This window comes from Osmerus mordax, chromosome 20, assembly GCF_038355195.1.
Source record: "Osmerus mordax isolate fOsmMor3 chromosome 20, fOsmMor3.pri, whole genome shotgun sequence".
Lineage (NCBI taxonomy): Eukaryota > Metazoa > Chordata > Actinopteri > Osmeriformes > Osmeridae > Osmerus > Osmerus mordax.
The window spans coordinates 8,939,015-8,961,430 of record NC_090069.1 but is presented as its reverse complement, the minus strand read 5'-3'; the positions used below and the strand labels follow the sequence as shown (position 1 = coordinate 8,961,430).

The 22,416-nt window shown below is 45.0% G+C and overlaps 2 protein-coding genes across 2 annotated transcripts in view; both read left to right on the top strand.

Moving 5' to 3' along the window:
- Positions 1 to 22,416, top strand: part of marveld2a (MARVEL domain containing 2a) — a 134,648-nt gene that overhangs the window by 34,080 nt on the left and 78,152 nt on the right. The window lies entirely within an intron of this gene.
- Positions 41 to 22,341, top strand: rasgrf2a (Ras protein-specific guanine nucleotide-releasing factor 2a). The gene is made up of 28 exons (XM_067258063.1): positions 41 to 319; positions 7,729 to 7,835; positions 9,074 to 9,221; positions 9,335 to 9,424; positions 9,631 to 9,884; positions 9,990 to 10,069; positions 10,225 to 10,418; positions 10,601 to 10,710; positions 10,827 to 10,945; positions 11,069 to 11,232; positions 11,395 to 11,461; positions 11,599 to 11,735; positions 11,880 to 11,962; positions 12,168 to 12,416; positions 14,767 to 14,967; positions 15,064 to 15,275; positions 16,255 to 16,380; positions 16,705 to 16,794; positions 17,195 to 17,301; positions 18,152 to 18,264; positions 18,424 to 18,484; positions 18,951 to 19,054; positions 19,322 to 19,406; positions 19,657 to 19,854; positions 19,959 to 20,038; positions 20,150 to 20,267; positions 20,436 to 20,504; positions 20,677 to 22,341. The coding sequence occupies exons 1-28, from the start codon at positions 41 to 43 to the stop codon at positions 20,770 to 20,772; spliced, it is 3,741 nt and encodes a 1,246-aa protein (XP_067114164.1). The 3' UTR covers positions 20,773 to 22,341.

Genomic DNA, 22,416 nt, shown 5'->3' with positions numbered 1-22,416 from the left:
CCTCTCGTCACTTTTTGTAACTATTAATAATAGGCCGAAGATGCAGAAGAGCGTGCGATACAATGAGGGGCACGCTCTGTATCTGTCCGTGGTCGCGCGTAAAGAAGGCACAAAGCGTGGCTCCTTGAGCAAGAAGACGACGGAGAACAGTCGGTGGAACGAAAAATACTTCGCTCTTTATCAGAATGTTCTCTTCTACTTCGAAAACGATCAAAGCGCGCGGCCGTCAGGAATATACCTGCTAGAGGGCTGCACGTGTGAAAGGATCCCTGCGCCGAAAGTGTCATCAGTCGGGAAGGAGTCGTCGGATAAGCAGCAGGTAAATTGAAGTTCAAGAAACGAAAGGGTTTGGATAGATTATGTGACAAGTATTTGGCAAATTTTGGCACGGTACCCCGTTATATTGTGTTAAAGCGATTACTCACACAGAAAGGGGATTATTACGCACAGAAAGTGCAATTTTGGGGGAAGGCCGTGGGTAGGCTACTTCAAGATACATGGCCGGTGCATAATACCAATTTCTTTACTGTATATGGGGAATATTGTATTATATTCATCCACAAAAGTGAAAGTGATTTTATCTTAAATTAGATTTGAGCGGCTCCTCAGACAAATTGTTGACACTTGTGGCAGTGAACCTTGACAGGAAGGCTGGCCAGTCATTTCCACAAACAAGATACAGTGTTACTTATGCATCAACCCTGCAGATCGAGTGGAACTTGAACCAACACACATTTTCCATCTCATGCCAACATACAGCTAAAAGCTGTTTTACATTTATTATGGCCTTGAGATTTTTAATCTTGAAGTATTTGAATGCTAGCAATGTTGGGTTGAAAGCAATTTTATGTAATATACCTGTAGTGTGGTTCAAAATGTAAAGTTTTTCTTCCTCTCTACTACACTGTGTAAAACTAACTGACCCCAGGATTGACTAAGGCAGCATTCAACTGTGGTGTCTGAAATCACAGTGGATCTGGGTACCAACCAGGGGGGTCCTTATGCCTATTTTAGCCCCCCCCCCCCCTTTTTATACATATTTTTGACAGTTTTTTTTAAAATATAAAACTACAGAGAAAAATCACACTCTTTCTGATTGAACCTGAATCTATGAACTGTCTGAATCAATGGATATCCGCAGCCCCAAATGGGCTCCCCCAAAAAATTGCGGCAAGCTACGCGCGCAAACACGAAACTCCCCTTGGGGCTAAGCCCCCCCCCTTTTTTGAATCCTAGAAACGCCCCTGGTACCAACTGGTGCTGAAACAGTTCAATGTTTTGGAGTTTGGGTTGCTTTAAGGCCCCTTTTCTGTAGACACGTCAGTTGTCTGGGGTAGTATAGCACATGTATGTATGCATGTTTTTTGTTGTTGCAAAAGACCCAACCCAAGACTTCAGTCATTTGATCAAGTTTGTTATTTTTCATGCACATCAACTCTTTGAGAGTGTTTGTGAGGCTGTGATTGACCCCTGGCTTCATGTCTGATACCAATCAACACCCGGACCACAAGGGTATGAGGCTCCCACTGTCAATGGTGTTAACGTGACTGTGTGCCTACTAATCAATGGGAGGGGGGGGGTTGTTCGTGCGTGGGTATCTATTTAATGTTTTATGTGTTTTGTTCTACATTTTGTTTGCCACTCACACGCCAGGTTTCCTTGTTCTGCGAGGGCACTAAATAATCTTGAATCTTGAACAACATAGCATGGAGAATGGACATAGTTGTTTTTGGTGTTGCACTACCACAACCAGCTGAAAAGAGATGTACACTGCCGAACAGGTTGAATGTATGCAGTAGGCCTTTACTATATGGTGTTGCCATATTAAGTGTGTATGACAACCCCCACTACAACTGTATTACTGTAAGATTCCACAACGATGACTTTGATAGACTCAAGTAAAGTCACTGCAAATCACCTCTCTTTTTCTCCCACTTTCATTACTCTGTCTCCCACCCTCGACACACTTTCTGTCTCTCCGTCTCATGCAGACACAGTCATAGAGTCACACGCCTATGACAGAGGCCCAGTGCCATTGCCCATGCCGTCTGACAACATGTCATTAGAGGCCCAGGGGCTTGTCTTTCTCGCTAGCTCCCCAGCTCTGAGTTATCTAGACAACAAAGGGATACGTGCTATAAAAGTGGAAGGTTTCAGTTGGAGGATTTGTAACAGATGCCATGCTGCTAAGTCCTGAACTACTGCAAAGTGTAGCAATATGTTGCCCCCTAGTATACTGCAGTGATGGTAACATGGTAACTTCACATGGAAGGTTCAGCTTACATGAATATGCAGTAGTGTGTTCAGTGGTAGACTGTCAGTAGTCCAGGAAAGCAGAGGATTCATGTGCTTCAAACACAGTTAAAAGGCAGATGGGAATTAACAGAACAAAACATCAGAGAACCTAAAAGCACTCAGGGACAATGGTTCTGAATTGATTGATCAGTGTTCTACTGATGTCCTCAAATAGCCTCTCTGCTCACAGAGCTTCTGCCAAAACCTACTCCTTATTGATGAACAATTGCTAATACATGCATAATGATAAGCATGCTAAATCAAACAATCGCTCCTGAAGCAAAAAGCAGCAATCCATTCTCATTTGCTGCTGTTTTCACTTCTTCAGTCAACTTTTAACCGGGAAGTTACTCTAGAACCCTATCTCCTCAGAGGATCCAATTGTCACGTGACGCTTAACACAACTCCTCCTGATTCTTTGAGGTGGGGGCTGTGTGCATGGGTGCCGGGCCTCACCACCGGTGCTGATGACAACTGAGACATGTCGCCTCGTTCGGTCTGCGCTGCTTATTTGGGGGCCGACTGTCACAGAAGGTTCCGTGTGAAAGCCCCGGCTCTTGTGTGATCCTCGAGGGAGAGGTGATTGATCTGCATACAGCTGCAATTTGGGATGCAGTGTTTCACACACGATTTTGCATGTTTGTGCACACTTGTCGAGAGCTTAAGACAAATACATCTAAATTATGAACCATTTGGTGGAGAAGGCAGAAGTGGGAAAGGGTTGACAGGAGAGAGGCGCCATGAGGACTCGGGGTGAGAATCAAGGGGGATCTTGCGCATGCTACTCCAGCAGATATGAGTGAAACACTGCTGTATCTAGGCATTGCCGCTTCTTAGATAACCTACTTTAGGTTGGTCTCTGATAAAGAAAACTTATTTATGCTAATGCACCTGACTGCTATAGGCTACTTAACCGTGTGGCAGGAACACCGATTGATCTGTTTCCATGGAGACGGTTGGTTGGTTGGCTGAAGTGGTGCAGTTTTAAAACACAAACAGCAGCCCTTGTCAAGAAATGTTATGCAAGGCAGTCCACAAGTTCAGTCAGAGAGAGAGAGAGAGAGAGAGAGAGAGAAGAAAAAGAGGAAGATGACAGTGGGAGTGAGAAAGTAGGTGGAGAAAGACTATTGATGAAAGTGTGTTTGTGTGTTGTGGGGGGGGGGGGGCAAGGGGAGAGGTGCTGACTCTAGATATGAGAGCTGATGATGTGTGTTCGTGGAGGTTGGGGACCTGATTGACAGCAGTGGATAGTGCGGTAAGGATGGAGGGGGATGTTTCCAAAGGTTGGGTGGCCTTTAAAAGCTACGGTGTCTGCTCCCGTGCACGTACGGTTCATTGCACTTTTCAGAGCCACTGTGACAGTTGGAGATGGAGAAGGCAGGGGAAGGGTAGTGTGTGTGTGTGTGTGTGTGTGGGGGGGGGGGGGGGCAGTGGAACTGCACAGGGGGCTTTTGAATTTGAAGTCGACAGAGCCAGCGAGAAAAAAAGACGGGCAGAGGATTGTGAGTGTAAGTGAATCTTGTACGTAGGAAACAGAAAGGGAGAGAGCACGAGTGAAACAGGGAGAAAGACAATATCTGAGCTTTAAAGATGAACTCTATCACGAGATGGGTCAGTGCAAACGGGGACACGTAAATCATGCAAGGATATCAATGCTCGAAATTCCAAGGGCCTATCAGGAGATAGAGTCCCATTTCTTGAAGTGTGTGTGTGGGATGGTGTGTGTGGTGTCTGTGTGTGTATGTGTGTGGTGTCTGTGTGTGTTTATGTCTGAGTGACTGTATAAGGTTGTCAGTGCTCTTGGATGCTGTTTTGCTTGTCTAAGAATAGCAGCCTTGACTGGTTCTTTTTGCCCCAGGACCCTGTCTGAATACCAAGTCCTTCCACAGTATTACTGACCTGAGAAATACTTTGAGTGTGCGTGTGTGTGTGCAGGGAGGGTGGTGTGTGTGTGTAAGGGGTGTAAGGGTGGTGTGTGTGGTGTGTGTGTGTGTGGGGGGGGGGGGTTGTGAGTGTGTGTGTGTGTGTGTTCATATACACTGTAAAGGGGAGTCAGGTGGCTGAGCGGTGAGGGTATTGGGCTAGTAATCTGAAGGTTGCCAGTTCGATTCCCGGCCGTGCAAAATTATGTTGTGTCCTTGGTCAAGGCACTTCACCCTACTTTCCTCAGGGGGAATGTCCCTGTACTTACTGTAAGTCGCTCTGGATAAGAGCGTCTGCTAAATGACTACATGTAAATGTAAATATGTAAAGGAAAAAATAAAAGACAATTACTATATTTCAAAAAGTGAAAATTGTAGAGAGTCTTAGCTCCGCCATAGGGTCAGTCATCCAATTAGACTTTGGTGCCTCTGTGAGCAGCACCAGCTCAGCTGACAGCGAGCTGAATTTATTGTTCTATCTTCAAACGCTGAGCAGAGGAACAGAGGGGGGTTAGGGTTAGGGTTAGGGAATCCCTTCAGATCCTTTGTCATAAGGCACCAATTCTTTTTTTAAAGGGAGTCAAATGTCTAGATAGTGTTAGCATGATGCTGTGTGTAGCAGGAACACCTGTTGTGTTGTTTTGGGGGTCTGAGTTTCACCTCGAGAATGCTGGTTAAGACTCATAGGATATCATTTTGTTTATATGCCGGAGAGATAAACCAGTGTGTTTTGGGTAAGCTAGGGCTCGAAGGTCTCTCTCTCTCTCTCTCTCTCTCTCTCTCTCTCTCTCTCTCTCTCTCTCTCTCTCTCTCTCTCTCTCTCTCTCCCTCTCTCTCTCAATGTCTCTCTCTCTGTCTCTGTCTCTCTCTGTCTCTATGTCTCTCTGTCTCTCTCCCTCTCTCTCTCTCTCTCTCTCTCTGTCTCTCTCTCAATGTCTCTCTCTGTCTCTCTCTCAATGTCTCTCTCTGTCTCTCTCTCTGTCTCTGTCTCTCTCTGTCTCTGTCTCTCTCTGTCTCTCTGTCTCTCTGTCTATGTCTCTCTGTCTCTCTGTCTCTCTCTCTCTCTCTCTCTCTCTCTCTCTCTCTCTCATTGTTATCCCTGAGCTTAAAACAGGCCTGCGGCCAGGCAAGCCGCATTAGCAGCTACAAGGAACTGCACAGCCCTGATGGTTATGTAAGCTCCCCCTCCTCCCAGTCCACACACACACACACATGCACACACTCATGCACAAGTACACGTACATATACACAAGCATGCACATCCACATACACACAGAGAGTGGATACGTTCTTGTACATGTATGTGGAATGCACAAACGGAGACACACAAAAAATGAAAACACGAACAAGCCTTTAAGCCTCTCTCTGGTCTTCGTCCTGCACACGCAAGCTAGTGTCTCTCAACCGCTTATTGTTGCTGCATCAGCTTCCTTACACAGACCTATCTCCCTGTGTTACCCTCAAAGGGAAAATGTTCAGTCCATGACCAGTGTGTGCTGTATAGTCAATTGGCAATTTATTCTCAACAAGCCGTATAGTAATTTTGATGTTGTTGCATGAATCAGGATGGATTGAGGGTTGAACAATTGTACACACAGTCAGAAAAGGTTCAGTTACGGGAGGGATTTGTCCAAAATCTAACTTAGTCATTATCCTAATCTCTCTTCCTCTTGGTTTCAATTGTTGAATTGATGTCTTACTATGTCTTACTGGAGAACGTCAGGCTCTATTCATAAGTTAACCTGATTAAGATGTCAGTGAGTAAGTTGTTGGTGACACACACATATTACTGGAATTTTAGTTAGTGCAGTGGCTATGATGCAGATGGTGATGACAGTTATTCTCAGTGGCTTTGGTACCTACATTTCTCAGATTACAATTGAAAGAAAAAAAGAAAAGAAAAAAAAAGAAAGTACTTATTCAACCTCCACATCATCTAGTCACTTATGCACATTATAAAAGCAATTTATAAGCATATGGATTTTTTCCCTTTGTGCTATGTAGTGCTGAAAAATGATCTTGTATTTTCTGGATTGCATTCACATAAATTAGACACTGACAACTGACCAAGGAGACTAAATTCATAAGAACATTGTTCCTGTCGTATGCCTGTTTGCGGCTCGCTAAATCCATGGCCTATTCCTTCCTAAAGTGGTAGGAATAGGGTTCTGGTCCTGTACTCGGCTTGTTTCGATACCGACAACCGACCAAGGAGCAGGCCCGAATCATCAAGTTACAGACCCGGTGCAGTGCTCGTGAACCAGGCACGAAAATTGGGCAGGTGTTTTGCTCAGGACCCAAGGACGTGCAGTGCAAGTGTGAAATTGTTTGGAAAAGCGGTTCGCAATAAACGCTTTCGGTGCCATGTTATAAGCTGCTCTAAATTATGGAACCTGTGGTGTTCTTTCGAGACTCCCCACCCAAGGCCTACTCCGTTTGACAGATCACAAAAATATTTCTGTCAAAGGGTTCTGCACTAGTCGGGCTAATATGAAGAAGCGATCCTAAACTCATAAATCACATTACTGTTGCACATCGTTCACAGACCCCATAAAGACCATGGTCTTTTCACGGCCCATAAGATGTTTTCTCTCTGTTGCCGTTTTTTTGTCTAGGTCATCAAAAACCAAAAGAGTAATTTATGTGAAACTTGAAAAATGCAAAACATCCAAGATTGTTATATATCCGTGCTCTCTCAAAGCCAGTTATACGCCGTATTTAATGTGAAGGTTGAGCTGTAAATGCTGAGGGAAAAATAGGATTCTGTTGTGTTAATTCAAATAAAATTAGATTTTCTATAGTCCTTTTTACAGGCAATGTCACAGAGTACTTCACATATGCCCTTAGAACTGCCCTTAAACTAACCCCCTCAAAGAAGACTGGAAAAATTCCATATCCACATGTGTGTGGACATCATCCACATAATTTGTGTGCATTATCCACGTGTGTGGATGTTTGTGTTGGACGGGGGTGTGGGGTGCTTATGTTTGGAAGTGTGTGTGTTCCATTTGTACATTGAACCTTGATGAATGCTTCACTGATGTACAGTATATAAATATATTGTGTTTGTGTTCTCCATGCACACTGAAGCAGAACATGGAAGCCACTTAATTAGATAATTTAGAAGTGTTTGAGTTAAGTTGAAGGGGTCACTACAGCCTGGAATGTCATACTGGCGAGCGCACCTTCGTCAGTGGGATGGTGGCACATAGGGCAAGACAGCAAGGTCTGGGTCAGGTGGCTGAGCGGTTAGGGAATCGGGCTAGTAATCAGAATGTTGCCGGTTCGATTCCTGGCCGTGCAAAATTACGTTGTGTCCTTGGGAAAGGCACTTCACCCTACTTGCCTTGGGGGAATGTCCCTGTACTTACTGTAAGTTGCTCTGGATAAGAGCGTCTGCTAAATGACTAAATGTAATGTAAATGTAAGGTAGCAGTTGAGGTTTGTCGAGTCATTGAACGCTGCGGGTTGCCTGGAATTGTGATTGTAATTTCCGTTTCCCATCTAGCAGCACTACTTCCTGGTCGTCTTTGGCCATGATGGACAGAAGCCGCTGGAGTTGCGGACGGAGGAGGAGTCTGACTGCAACGAGTGGGTGGAATGTATCCAACAGGCAAGGTAAGGGCTTCAGTCAGTGGACTCCGTCGCCAAGCAAGGGGGGATTGGGAAATGGGATGAGAAGGAGGTGTGTGTTTGGGATTCTGGGCTGTTGAAGATATGGTCTATCTTTTAGTGTGCTGCAGTCTAAGATGCAGTAACTGTGTCCTCACTCTACCCTCTACAACCTCCCCCCCCCCCCCACCGCCGTTGTTACACATGTTCACCATCTGTTTTTGGTATGTGTGTGTGGTGTTGGAAAGAGAGGGTGCGTGCATTTGTCTGCTTGCGTGCACTCTGCTTGGAGCGTTTCACATTTAGGTCACACTCTGGTGCTGTACAGCTACAGTGATTACATCACAACCCTGGTCTTGCCACTCAGAGCCTATTTTTCATTTTTTCCCTTTCTCCTGTCCTACACACTCCTCCTCTCGCTCTGCCCTCGACCCTTTATTTCTCCCTCCTTTTATCTCTGTACTGTACTAATTTGCCCTAGATCACATACTTTGACCTAAAAAAAGCTTTGCTTTGATGATGATCTCTGGATGTTTCTATGGGTCACGGAGGCAGACTCTAACCTGGCGTTGTAATAAAGGCCGATTTATACTTCTCCGTTTTTACGGAGACGGACACAGGGAACGACCTCACCGACAAGGAATTCTCTCTCCATGCCCTCTCCGAGCCCCTCGGAGAGCTCTACGTGCGCCTCCTGATTTTCCTGACTATCCGTCTGTCCGTCATTTTACGGTTACCCCTTGGCTGTGATTGGTCCGTATTAAGAACCGCTTGCGTCAGGGGCGGGGCGGGGTTGCCGTGATAAACAGGACGAACAGAATCCTTTGACCGCCATTGCTGTAAGTTTTTACAATTCATATTTCAGCTAAACAGTACATGTAAATCAGCATCTGAATACAAATGTGACGAGAAATGGGCAGTGTAGTTGCTGAAAATGTGCGTATTTTATTGATGAAACGGCTAATTTGTACATTTGCTCCGACTTCTCGATAATCTAGGTAAATAAACACTCGACGACGATTTATAAAAAACCGTTGCGCCACCTACTCTTCTGGCGGTGAATTGTTTTCAGCACCCACAGCCTTCGGAGTACTATAAATTCAACCAATCCGTCCGACTCCGTCCGTCCGTCTGTCCGTAACGGAGTCGGAGAAGTATAATTCGGCCTTAACACTGTGTTCTTTTTGCTTCATGATTGATTTGAATGCCAGTATACACACCTTCTCTCCCCCCCCCCCCCCCAGTTACTCTGACATCATCATCGAGCGTGAGGTGCTGATGCAGAAGTACATCCACCTGGTCCAGATCATGGAGACAGAAAAGGTAGCAGCCAATCAGCTACGCACCCAGCTTGAGGACCAAGACACAGAGATAGAGAGGCTGAAAGCGGAGGTACACTTGCACACTTTTACACCCACAGAACACACTTGTGTTCATGCTTTCAAAGGTCTTCCGTCCTGTCAGTTCAATGTAGCCTGTGAACACACTGACTACTATTTTCCCAGATTGTAGTGTTAAACAAGGCCAAGGAGAGGATGTTGCCTTTCCAGCTAAACCAGGAGGAAGAGGACCCAGATATTAAGAAGATCAAAAAGGTATTTTAAACTGATGGGGCACTGGAAGGACACAGGGTAATGTAGCTAGCAACAAACCAATCCCCAGGATGTTTTACAACAACCTACCTGTAACCGTCTATTGCCAATTCACGTCTCTCTATTGCCACCAGCTAAAGTAATGTATATGTGTCAAGCTCTTACCTAATCTGTGTGTCTGTGTTTGTGTGTGTCTTCTGAACCTGCAGGTCCAGAGCTTTATGCGTGGATGGCTGTGCCGGAGGAAGTGGAAGATCATTGTCCAGGACTACATCTCCTCGCCCCACGCCGAGAGCATGAGGAAGAGGAACCAGATCGTCTTCAACATGGTGGAGGCGGAGACGGAGTACGTCCACCAGCTGTCCATCCTGGTCAACTGCTTCCTGCGGCCGCTACGTATGGCGGCCAGCTCAAAGAAACCCCCCATTAGCCATGATGACGTCAGCAGCATATTCCTCAACAGGTACAACATACACACACTCACAAATACTCTGGGATTACGATTAAGTGGATTTTGAGGCTATTATTTTCATCAATCATTCCTGGGGCCTTTTTTGTCTTTCCCCAGTGAAACCATCATGTTTCTGCATGAGATCTTTCACCAGGGTCTCAAGGCACGGATAGCCAACTGGCCCACTCTCGTGTTAGGTAGGCGATTACATTTGGAATCTTTGTACCAAGATTGTGTAACTTTTGTACCTAAACTACACTTTTATCCTTGTATCATGGTCAATTCAATGTATGTATAGTGTCCGGTTGGGGTGTCTCTGGCTGATAGGTGTCTCTGGCTGTTACGTTTTCAGCGGACCTGTTCGACATCCTGCTTCCTATGCTGAACATCTACCAGGAGTTTGTGAGAAACCACCAGTATAGCCTACAGGTGCTGGCCAACTGTAAGCAGAACCGGGACTTTGACAAGCTCCTGAAGCAGTATGAGGCCAATGCTGCCTGTGAGGGCCGCATGCTGGAGACTTTCCTTACCTACCCCATGTTCCAGGTGACGTACACATTTACACACACCAACATGTGCACATGCATTCTGTGTCACACACCCACAATGCAAACTCTGACTTCAGACCCTATTGAACATCTTAAAAAAATGTTTGTGCTGTAAGTTTGGTTGGACTTTGAGTGTGTCAAATGTTTATATTTATGTGTGTGTGTTTATTTACATTTCAGATCCCTCGCTATATCATCACCCTTCATGAGCTAATGGCACACACACCCCATGAGCACGTGGAGCGCAAGAGCCTGGAGTTTGCCAAATCTAAACTGGAGGAGTTGTCAAAGTGAGTGTGTTTCCCAGGGTTCGGGGTACAGTTAAGCATATTTATGGGTAACGAGGGATAAGCAAGAGGCAAAACAATGATGATGAAGATGGTGACATGGGCTGTCATGTTGTCAGGATGATGCATGATGAGGTGAGCGACACAGAGAATATTCGCAAGAACCTGGCCATAGAGAGGATGATTGTAGAGGGCTGTGACATACTATTGGACACCAGCCAGACCTTCGTCAGACAAGGTCAACTGTTCTCACACATACACACACTTATATTCAAACAGTCACACACACAGAGAAATAAATGCATTCAACAAACAACCAAGAACATTCTCACATTGTCTCTCTGTCTCTCTGCTTCGGCAGGCTCTCTTATCCAGTTGCCATCCAGCAGTGAACGAGGCATGCTCAGTAAGGTGCGCCTAGGATCCCTGTCACTCAGGAAGGAAGGGGAACGACAATGCTTCCTGTTTACCAAACACTTCCTCATTTGCACCCGCACCTCTGGGGGAAAGCTCCACCTGCTCAAGGTCAGTCCTGCAGGACATGCAAACACATACAAACACACAGACACAGTGACATACACACTCACATTTGACAAACATCAAAGCGTTTTGCTTACGGAACGAAGAGCTCAATAAAGCACATGACGTTGTTTCTAACCTTTGACATTCAACGTCCACCCCCTGTAGCAGGGCGGTGCATTATCTCTGATAGAGTGCACTCTCATCGAGGAGCTGGATGCCAACGATGAGGACTGTGAGTATCAGTAGATACTTGAATATTTAAAATGTCATGGCTTAGTTGGGATCTGGCTTGTAGTCTTTCTTTTACTGGACCTCAGGTAAACCAAACTGCAATTGAACCCTGTCTCTGGCATCTCCTGCTACCTGTAGACAATGCTGCTGGACAGGGCTTCAACCACCTGGAGTTCAAGATAGTAGTGGAGCCCCCTGATAGTCCTGCTTTCTCCGTTGTCCTGTTGGCCCCCTCCCGGCAGGAAAAAGCTGCATGGACCAGTGACATCAGCCAGGTGGGCCTTTCCTTGGACTTTTTGAACTACATGAACCACTTGGTGAACCAAAATAGGAAAAGGAAACGTGGTCATCGTCTCACTCTGCACATCTCGTTCTCTCTGGCTACCTCTCTCGATCTCTATCCCTCCATCTCTCTGTAGTGTATCGACAATATTCGCTGCAATGGCCTGATGACAAGTGTGTTTGAGGAGAACTCCAAAGTCACTGTGCCACACATGATCAAGTAAGAGACAATATTGGGGGTGGAGAATGCCAAAGCACACGATTGCACACAGTTTAGACCAATTCTCAGCAACTGGTTTGTCTGTTGTTTTTCACACCAATGAGGTCCATCATTGGGTCCCCAGACTTCTGAGTAAAGCCAATCACGTATGGTGATTGGCTTTACTCATCTGATCCTCCCCCAGTCTAACCTGCCACCTCTTTAGGTCGGATGCCAGGCTTCACAAAGACGATGTCGACATTTGCTTCAGCAAGACCCTCAACTCCTGCAAGGTCCCCCAGATACGCTACGCCAGCGTAGAGCGCCTTCTGGAGAGGCTGACTGACCTGCGCTTCCTGTCCATCGACTTCCTCAACACCTTCCTCCACACCTACCGGATCTTCACCACGGCCGCCGTGGTCATGGACAAGCTGTCCGACATCTACAAGAAGCCCTTCACCTCCATACCCGTTAGGTATGGGTACTTTGCACATGAACACAGTCACACACGCAAATAGTCCACACTCCTAACTACTACACACGGGCGCCTTAAAGGGGGGAAAGGTTAGGACAATTTTAAGGCCCCTGACTGACAGGGGCCTTAAAAAATAGGTAAAAACTAATATGAAATGACATTATATTATATATCATATAAACCATCATCGTTGAGTATATATATATATTTCAAATATAATAATACAATTAATGATCTCTTTGTTTTTGCTTGTGTTTGGCAATAAAAGTTAAATATCCCCATTGACCAAAAAGTAAACATCCATATTGACCGACCACCACGAAATAGTGATCACAATGTCACCTAGTAAACATAAATCAGGTTTTCAAAGAAGGTCAGAGAAAAAAGAGAGATAGGAAAGACAAAGGAGAGGTTTTCAATCTCTTGAAAACCTCAAGAGATTGAGGTTTTCTCACCCATAGAGGTGGGTAGCCAGTAGTCTGTGGTATTAACCTGTTGGCTTAATGTCCATAGTGAAATAAGATAACTAGCTACAGACCAGTGTTAGCCTACATTTCATCAACATTTAATCAGTACAGGGAAACGTTTAGCAAGATATTCCTATTAAATCATTGTCCCGTCTCCCCATAACTGTACTCCTCCCTGTTCCATTGAAGAAGGTGAGCAACATTGTGTTAACGACATGCCAGTTAGCATCATTCCAGGGAGTCTGTGTGGATTTCTCTGCCTCTCTTGCTCTCTTTACCATAACAAAAAAGAAAAATAAATAGTTATTAATGACAGAAATTCAAACTAATTATTTTCTCACATAATGATCATTATGAAAAAATGAACTACTGTCTGTACTGGATGATGGACAGTTGGAAACAGTGAGTAGTTTACTTCAGTCTGCATGTAAGTTACAGACATTTAAAATAATCCAGTTTGATACGTTCATTTAGATTGAATTATGGCTGTTAAATTACATCTATAGATACAGATACAGATTATTCCCATCATGAAGGGCAATTCATTTGAGAAGCTTGCAGACACACACACCAAAAAACTATTGGATCTAATGTATTTAATCAAGTGGTGGTGATACAGAACTGTACGTAATTTGGGTCAATGTTCTGTAGTGTCAGTGTCATTTATTGGTATATGGCATATTTTTAAATATACTGTATATATCATATATCACATGCATTGTCTAGATCCTACAGAGCCAGGGCCCTCTCAGGTAGAGCTAGAAGGAGGAAGAAGTGTGGAAGCACAGGAAGAAGGGAAAGAAGGTTACAGTTACAGTGATGATGAGGATGAGAGATGCATGGTGGAAGAAGACAGAAGTCATAAAAAGGATGTTGACCCAGGTTTGTGGCCAGCAGATTTGACTGACAGGGACAGGGAGGCTTTTGTGAGGGCACTGGCCAGCAGAGATGATGAGGATGTACACATGCAGACTTGCATGTACAAATCACCAGCAGTAAATATTGTGCTAGTACTAGTATTCAACTACAAGAAGCAAGACAGTTGCAAGCCTTTAATTAGAAGCCCTCTGTGACATGCTTGCGTGTAAAAAGGGCTATACAAATACATTTGATTTGACTTTAATTAGAGTTATGTAAAGCTTTTGATGGGACAGTTACGTCCTAGATTTGTGGTGACAACAGCTGCGCAGAGGGGGCCCAATTAGATTTTTTTGTCATGGGGCTCAAAATTCCTGGCAGCGCCCCTGACTACACGTACACAAACACACAAGGTGCACATAAAAAAACGTACATACATATTCACTCACACATAGACATGCTTTCTACTTGTCTGAAACAACTTGTCAGTGTTCTATTTGTGGGCCCACTCATTTATCATCATCTCCATCCAACCTTTTGTTTCTCCTTTCTCATAAGCCAGACACATGCATGACTTCAGTCTTTCGCTAATTCCACCTTCCATATATATATATTCTCCCCTCATCACAACCTCCCTTCTTCCCCAACCCTCATCCTCATCCTCCATTCATCTGCCTTCCCCATCCTCCTGTCCTCCTCACTCTCAGGGTCCAGTACCACTCATCCGACCGTCTTTCCATCACAGCCCTCTGTCCTGACTACAGCTTGAAGATCACACGGCTTGCCATGGATCAGTCCAAGTAACCACTCGCCCAAAGTCCACCTCTTCACCTCCCTCTGATATTTCTTAAGCATCTATACCCCTCATAAACCCACCCAAGCCATTTTCCTTGATGAGATCTTATAGATTAATTTTGTTGGATTTGTTTGGAAGTTGCTTGTAATAGTTTTTTAGTCTCAGGAATATTAAATCTCTCTTTTCTCTCTTTTCTCCATCCCTCACCTCCTTTTCTCCCTCCTTTCAGATCCTTGGAACTGTTCTTCGCCACCAACCAGGGCACGTGGGGGGGCGACCACCTCAACAACAAATCCCCTCGTCTGTGTCGCAAGTTCTCCTCTCCTCCTCCTCTCTCCATCCCCTCTCGCACCTCCTCGCCCGTCCACTCCCGCAAACTCTCACTTAGCTCCCCAGTTGGCACTAAGGTGGGGGCTCTGGACCTATCAACCACCCCCTCCTCTTCTGCCGCCAACTCCCCCACCTCCACCAACTGCCCCTCTATCTCCTCCCCGCCGCCAACCTCCATCAAGCCACCGTCTGGCTTGTCCTCCCCTCCTCCCACCACCACCCGCTCCCCCAGCTTCCCCCAGACCCAGGGGATGTCGTCCCCACCCCCCACATCCACCAAGGCCCCCTTGGACCTCAGCCGTGGTCCAAGCTCCCCAGAGCCCGGCCCTCCCGGCGGGGAGGACGGAGGGGGAGAACTTCCACGTATTGACGCCTTCTGTGGGAAGCTGAGACGCAGCATCCGCAGGGGTAAAGCTGGTGCTCATGCACACACACACACACTCACACACCCACATGCACACACAGATACACACACACATATGATTCACACAGTCAGCCACACTGCTGTGTGCACGCATGTGCAGTCCCACCCATTCACTTGCATTTAAATAGCATATTTATGTTCATTTGGTTGGTGTAATATTGCTACATTGGCTTTGTGGAGAATTCAGATATCTGTCTGTATAGCGTCAGCAACTATACATTATTTATTTTCTGTATAAATCTAATTAAATGTTGACAACTACTGTACAACACAATAATTTTGATAATTGTGCAAGCAAAGTTGAAATGTGCCATTAAGTCCCCTCTATATACTGTCTTGTTGCTACAGCGGGCTGTGTTCCGGCATTTATTTACAAGTGTTTGAGTCCAGTGTGACAGAATAAGCTCACATTGGCCCGTCATCTGAACAAGACCAGTGAGACAGAGACATAATTGGGTCATTATTACCCTCTAGGAAAATAATCTCTCTCTCAGATCAGATGCTCTGCTTGACCCTTTAGGGCCACCGTCACCATCTGGCCAGTCTAACAGCCTGCACACTGGTAAACAGTGTCCGCCTTCTACGTCAACACCTGGGCGACTAGAGGAGAGGACAGGCGAGGGGAGAGAAAGGGGAAATGGAGATGAGATTAGTAGAGAGGAGAGGGATAGAGGAAAAGGGGAGATGAGTGGAGAGGAGAGAGATGGAGAGATAAATAGAGCTCTTCCATTTCTTAAGAGGGAAATTAGAGGGAAATTACGTCTTTCAAAATGTGGAGAGCTCTCACTCGGCTCTCACATCCATTGTGGCTTTCCATTGGCTAACACCAGGCACTTGGTGTCACACCAGGATTCAATTATTATAGACTAGTGGCTATTCTACCATGATTATTCAACGTGCGCCCATCACACTAGTTCCCTGTCATTGGAATGTGGAACTTACTTTCTCTGTTGTTTTTATCAGCGGTTCTGGAGACTGTGTCTCTGGACAAGTTCATCCCTGAGGCTCCGCCCACCAGTGAACCAGGAGACATGTCTCCCTGTCGCTCGCCCTCCACGCCCAGACATCTCCGCTACCGACCGGCAGGAGGTGGGTACGGCACACACACGCTCGCACAGAAGCACGTTCACACAAACACCACACCCGCTCATTCAGTTTGGCTACCCGCAATATTTTTGGGGCTATCTCGTTGTTTATGATCATTGACCTATGCACTTTTGTAAAGCTTTTGTAAAGCTCTCCCTTGGAAGTCGCTTTGGATAAAAGCGTCTGCTAAATGAAAATGAATAAATGTAATGTAACTCACTCTCATTAACTTTCCAATGTGTTCAATCAATCGCTCTCCCTCACTCACCCAAGCATACTCACTCACTTAACCACACTCAGTAACCTACCTGTCTGTGTCTGCTGCAGTGCAATCCGGGGAGAACCCACGCTGCACAATGTCACCGGCCTCAGCCTTCGCCATCGCCACAGCAGCAGCGGGCCACAGCAGCTCTCAGGGTAACCAACCCTACTACATTTACATTACATTTAGTCATTTAGCAGATGCACTTATCCAGAGCGACTTACAGTAAGTACAGGGACATTCCCCCCAAGGTAACTAGGGTGAAGTGCCTTGCCCAAGGACACAACGTAATTTGGCACGGCCGGGAATCGTACCAGCTACCTTCGGATTACTAGCCCGATTCCCTAACCGGTCAGCCACCTGACTCCCTGACTACTAACCAGGATTGACCCACTCGTCACCCAGTGCCAGTTCATATAGTAGAACTGTTTACATACAGGTTTACACCACTGTAGCTAGTGTCCAGGTATAATGCTGGGGAATGGAGGGGTAGTGTCATCAGTAGTGTTCTTACAGGTGATGAATCATCCTACTTCCCCTATATCTCTCCTCTAGGTTTCACCAACAATGAGAAGACCTGCGACAAAGAGTTCATCATTCGCCGGGCCGCAACTAACCGTGTCCTCAACGTGCTGCGTCACTGGGTCTCCAAGCACTCGCAGGTGTGTGTACACCCAGACAGCCACTATCCTTGCTGCATTCATGGGCTTATAGTGTTTGACACTCCCCCAGTATCCCTCTTCCTTCCTCTTAATCTACTTTTCTTATCTGTCTGCCCCCCCACCCCCGTAGTCTGTCTGCTTCCCCCTTCCTCCTGTCAGACCTGCTCTGTGCTTGGCCTGTGTCTCTGCTCCCAGCTTTGATGTCTGCTGAAATGTCACCCAGCCTGGGGCTCCTGCCCTCTTCAACTCCTCTGTCAGAGCAAGTGCGTGTGTTTGGGACCTGCTCTTTTTAGCTCCTACGTAGGTTTGTGTGTGTGTGTACGTGTGTGTTTGTTTGTGTGTGTGGGTATTTGTAGGGCAGCCAGGACAGATCACAGACACAGACAGGGATATGGTGCTCTTTAGCAAAACACCTGCAGCACATACAGAAGACAGAACATGCCTCGAGGTACCTCGCAAGGAGACAGTGTTCACAGCAGGATGGCATGTAACAGAGTTGCTCAGTGCTTTTTGCTAATACCACAGATGAAAAACTGTCCTCCTTGTCAGCATAGCATAGTGATAGTGTCCCTGTGAGAGAGAGTCTGGGTTCCTGAGGTTGGTGGAAACCCTCCATCCCTGGCTGTGGTTGGCCTCTGCTGGGTACTTTACTGTGTGCTGAAAGAGATTGGAGACAGAAGAGATCAAGAGATGGTTGTGCTTTTTTACAGAGGTCAAAACCACAGATAACATTTTCCTTCGTATGTGTGTGTTTCTGTGTGTTTGGGTGGTATGTGTGTTTGGGTGTTGTGCGCATTTGGGTGGTGCACGTGTGTGTGGGTGATGTGTGTGTGCATGGCACCCTGTTCAGGACTTTGAGATGAACGGAGAGCTGAAGATGGGTGTGGTCGGTCTGCTGGAGGAGGTGCTACGAGATCCTGACCTGCTGCCACAGGAGAGGAAAGCCACTGGCAACATATTAAAGTACAAAGACAAACATGGACACACACATGCAGAGACACACACACACAGACACACGTTTACACTCACACAACTACTCAGGCACACACTCACACATGGATATCTGGATTTACATGGATTCTGTAAAAAAAACATTTATTGGTATTTGTTTTTATTTCCCAGTGCTCTTTCTCAAGATGAACAAGATGATGCACAGCTAAAGATAGAGGACATTCTACAGATGGTTAGTATTCATGTACTCACTTTCTATATTTGATGGCCGAGCACCTCACAGAACTACTCTCTGAACCTCTAAGAAATTCAATGACATGCACTACTAGAAGGCTCTAGATTGACAGTGACAATCATGTGTAAGGAGTTGCTCAACTCTGATATTATTTGTCTCCTGACGGACACAGAAAAGCTGTCCTCTGCTCCACTTCATCTTGGTAAGATGTTACCCGTCTATGATGACGGACTCTCCCTAGACAGTAACACCAGTCTTACAAAGTTGCTCACTCTGTATTGTGGTAAAGTCTCTACCCCACTCCTTTCTAGACAGAGTAGAATACTGTGTCAGTCCATGTTTTGGTCCTCGCATATCAGCTCTCAACAGCTATGCCTATTTGTGTGGAGTATGTATCAACACTGAATTTTTGTGGTCTCTCTGTGTGTGTGTTTGATCTGTGCGTGTGTGTGTGTGTTTGAAGGCGGAATGTCCTAAGGCAGAGTGTTTTGAGTCTCTGTCAGCTATGGAGCTGGCTGAACAGATCACCCTTCTGGACCACATCGTTTTCAGGAGTATCCCCTACGAGTGAGGACCAACTCCCTCCGCCCCTCTCTCCCTTCATTCACCCCTCACTCCCTAGAGCCATCCCTCCTTCCGTCAGTCACTCCCTTCCTCGATTCCTTTCTCCCTCCCTATATACCTCTCTCCATCCCTCCTTTAGGACATGTCCCAATAATCTGCTAATTTCCATGTCATTGTGTTGAGTGTTACAAGTCATTGGTAGGAAGTGCATGTGTTCCTAAAGCCACATAACATCCTGACTTGTGGCATTGTGTGCGCCCTGTCCACCAGGGAGTTCTTGGGCCAGGGCTGGATGAAGGTGGATAAGACTGAGAGGACTCCCTACATTATGAAGACCAGCCAGCACTTCAACGATGTAAGCTCTACTTTCAGGAAATGGATGTCTGAGTCAACACGCAAAAATGATCAACAAACCATCATCCCAGAATGTTTTTTAACCTCTAAACCCTCTCTCTGTCTCACTCACTCTCTCTCACACTTTCTCTCTTTTCGCTCTCCCTTTCCTCACTCTCTCACTATCTTTTCTCCCTCTCTTTTTTCCCTCTCTGTCTTTCTCCTTCCCGCTCTTTCTTTATGTCTCCATCTCTCCTCTTTCTCTGCTTTAGATGAGTAACCTTGTAGCATCTCAGATCATGACTCACACAGACGTTGGTTCCAGAGCCAGCTCCATAGAGAAGTGGCTGGCTGTGGCCGATATCTGCCGCTGCCTCAACAACTACAATGGAGTCCTGGAGATCACCTCTGCTCTCAACCGCAGCGCCATCTACAGGCTAAAGAAGACATGGGCCAAGGTCTGCAAACAGGTAGGGGACATATCCTTAAACTTATTTTTTTTACTTAACTCATGTCATAGTATGTTTGTATTTATCCGCCTTTCTTCATCTCTTTTTGCGTGTGTCATTTTTAGACCAAGGCACTGATGGACAGGCTGCAAAAAACGGTGTCATCTGAAGGAAGATTCAAGAACCTAAGAGAAACTTTGAAGAAGTGAGAATATGACCCCTGATAAACTTAAATGAAGATCATCAGGCATTTTGTATCTGGAAATCTGTCTTGTAACATTGATTGGTAATAACTGCTTATGGATTGTGTGTGCAGTTGTAATCCTCCATGTGTGCCCTACCTGGGGATGTATCTGACAGACCTGGCCTTCATAGAGGAGGGAACACCCAACTTCACTGAGGAAGGACTGGTCAATTTCTCCAAGATGAGGATGGTAATAAAAATAAAGGAGGTTTAATGGCTTGTGATGTTCCTAGTGCACTGTACTGCACATCAGTTCTTAAAGTAATTTGTCCATGTTAAGTTGAAACCCATTAGAGGTATAAATGTTAAAACAATAATAGTCTTTCTCACATCTCTTTCATCTCTCGCTCTTTTCCAGATTTCTCACATCATTAGAGAGATCCGTCAGTTCCAGCAGGCTCCCTACAGGATAGAGCACCAACCCAAGGTAAGATCTCTGCCCTAGACACTTGAGAGAAACAGCGTGGTTACACTTGTAAAGTACCGATACAGACAGATACCCAGTCATGTAGCACTCATCCGTTAATTACCTTTCATCACACTTTCCCTCCTTGACTTTCTCTCCTTCCCTCTCTTTTTCTCTCATCGCTCTTTTTCAGGTGACTCAGTTTCTACTGGACAAGACGCTGGTGATGGATGAGGATACTCTATATGAGCTCTCACTGAAAATAGAACCTCGCGTACCTCCTGGCTAAACACAAACACTACAAATCACACACACATGAAATACCTATGCACGTACACAAGCATGTGCACACATATTAGCATGTGCACTTGCATGCACGCATGCACACACAAATACACACAAACATAATAAACGTCTCTATATGTTTAATGCTTATGTATCATTTGTAAGGCTCAAACCAGTCGAATGACGGAGCTTGAGAATCACCTGCTTTTGAGTTAAATAATCCATATTTGGGATGTAGGGCTTATTACAGAGCATTGCCAATTATCTTGCTCAAAGACCTCAGGTGAAGATGTGCCTTTGTTGTTAATATTTAATGTACAATGAAAACCAGATCTAATGAACTCTATTCTTTCAGATTTTTTATTTAATTTCCTAATGATAATATTCAGTACATCGCCGTTGGCCCCACAGTCATAAGATTACACTGGCTGAAGTGTAAGCATAGCTTTAGGTATTTCTAAGACTGGCAACCTGTCCTTCAACAGGCCAAACCTGAACATCTTTGAACCTGCCAACTCACTATCATAGTTTTGTGTGGATTTAGAGAATGCGTTATGGTCGGGACATCCAATTCAGGATGAGTCGTCAGGTTACGAGAGGTTACAGTCTTCTCATTGTGGATGGTAACGGGCCAGCCTCTCATATGGGATGACTCACATATTTCTCTCTCTGTAACATATACCTATATTTATTCAGATGCTGAGTTGGGTATTTTGGTTAGTTAAATGGTATCTGTTACATTCTGATTAGCCCCTTATTCCTTTTGATGCTCATTGATTAGATAGGACTGAACTTTGGTCTGTCATTTTGCATGTTTATTTAGCTATTCATTTACTGTACTTCTCAACCATTTTGTTGAAGATGTTTATTCATCCACAGTGTACATTGGTTGCTGTTATTTCTGTTTAGCATCAGTTAAGTATTACAAAGTCACAAAAACAAAACTCACAGGATTTTCGGATGAATTCATTTGTCGGGGCACAATGAAGCCCCAGCGAGTTCAGAAAATAACTTCCAGTTTGGTCAAACAAACATTTCCAGCTGGAATCCTAAAACATCCTATTCAAAAGCCACACATTACTGTCTTTGAAAAAAGGCTGTTGAAAAGTTAAAGAAATGAGAACAAAATGGCTGTTTATGACAGTAGACAGTTTATGTACTGTTTATTTAAAACTTGACTTCCTTTTTTGTCTTCCGTCTAACTCATTGTTGTTAATTCCTGTTTGATGTATGAATTTATAGTATTATTTGAAAGACTACTTGTTTGACAGTATTAGTAAAAATCTGTGCACTGTTTTTTTTTGGGGGGGGGGGGGGGGGGTAACTTGTGCAAACATTTTTGATAATTAAACTAGGGCATGTTTTTTTCTTCCTTTTAATGTATTCGAATAATTTTATTTAATGTGAATTGCATTGGCTGAGAACTGTAGCACACTTTGTTTGATTGCTTCCTTTTTGTACAGTCCTGAAATATCAGGAATTTGTTGACAATGAAATGCACTGACAGTATATATGACCCCTGCTTTTATACATTACAAATGTACTTGGTTATGATCCCAGATGTTGTATTTTTTCATGCACTTCTATAGAGAATGTACAGATATTTACACTTCTGGCTTGTAAATAAATAAACGTTTTTAATGTCAGA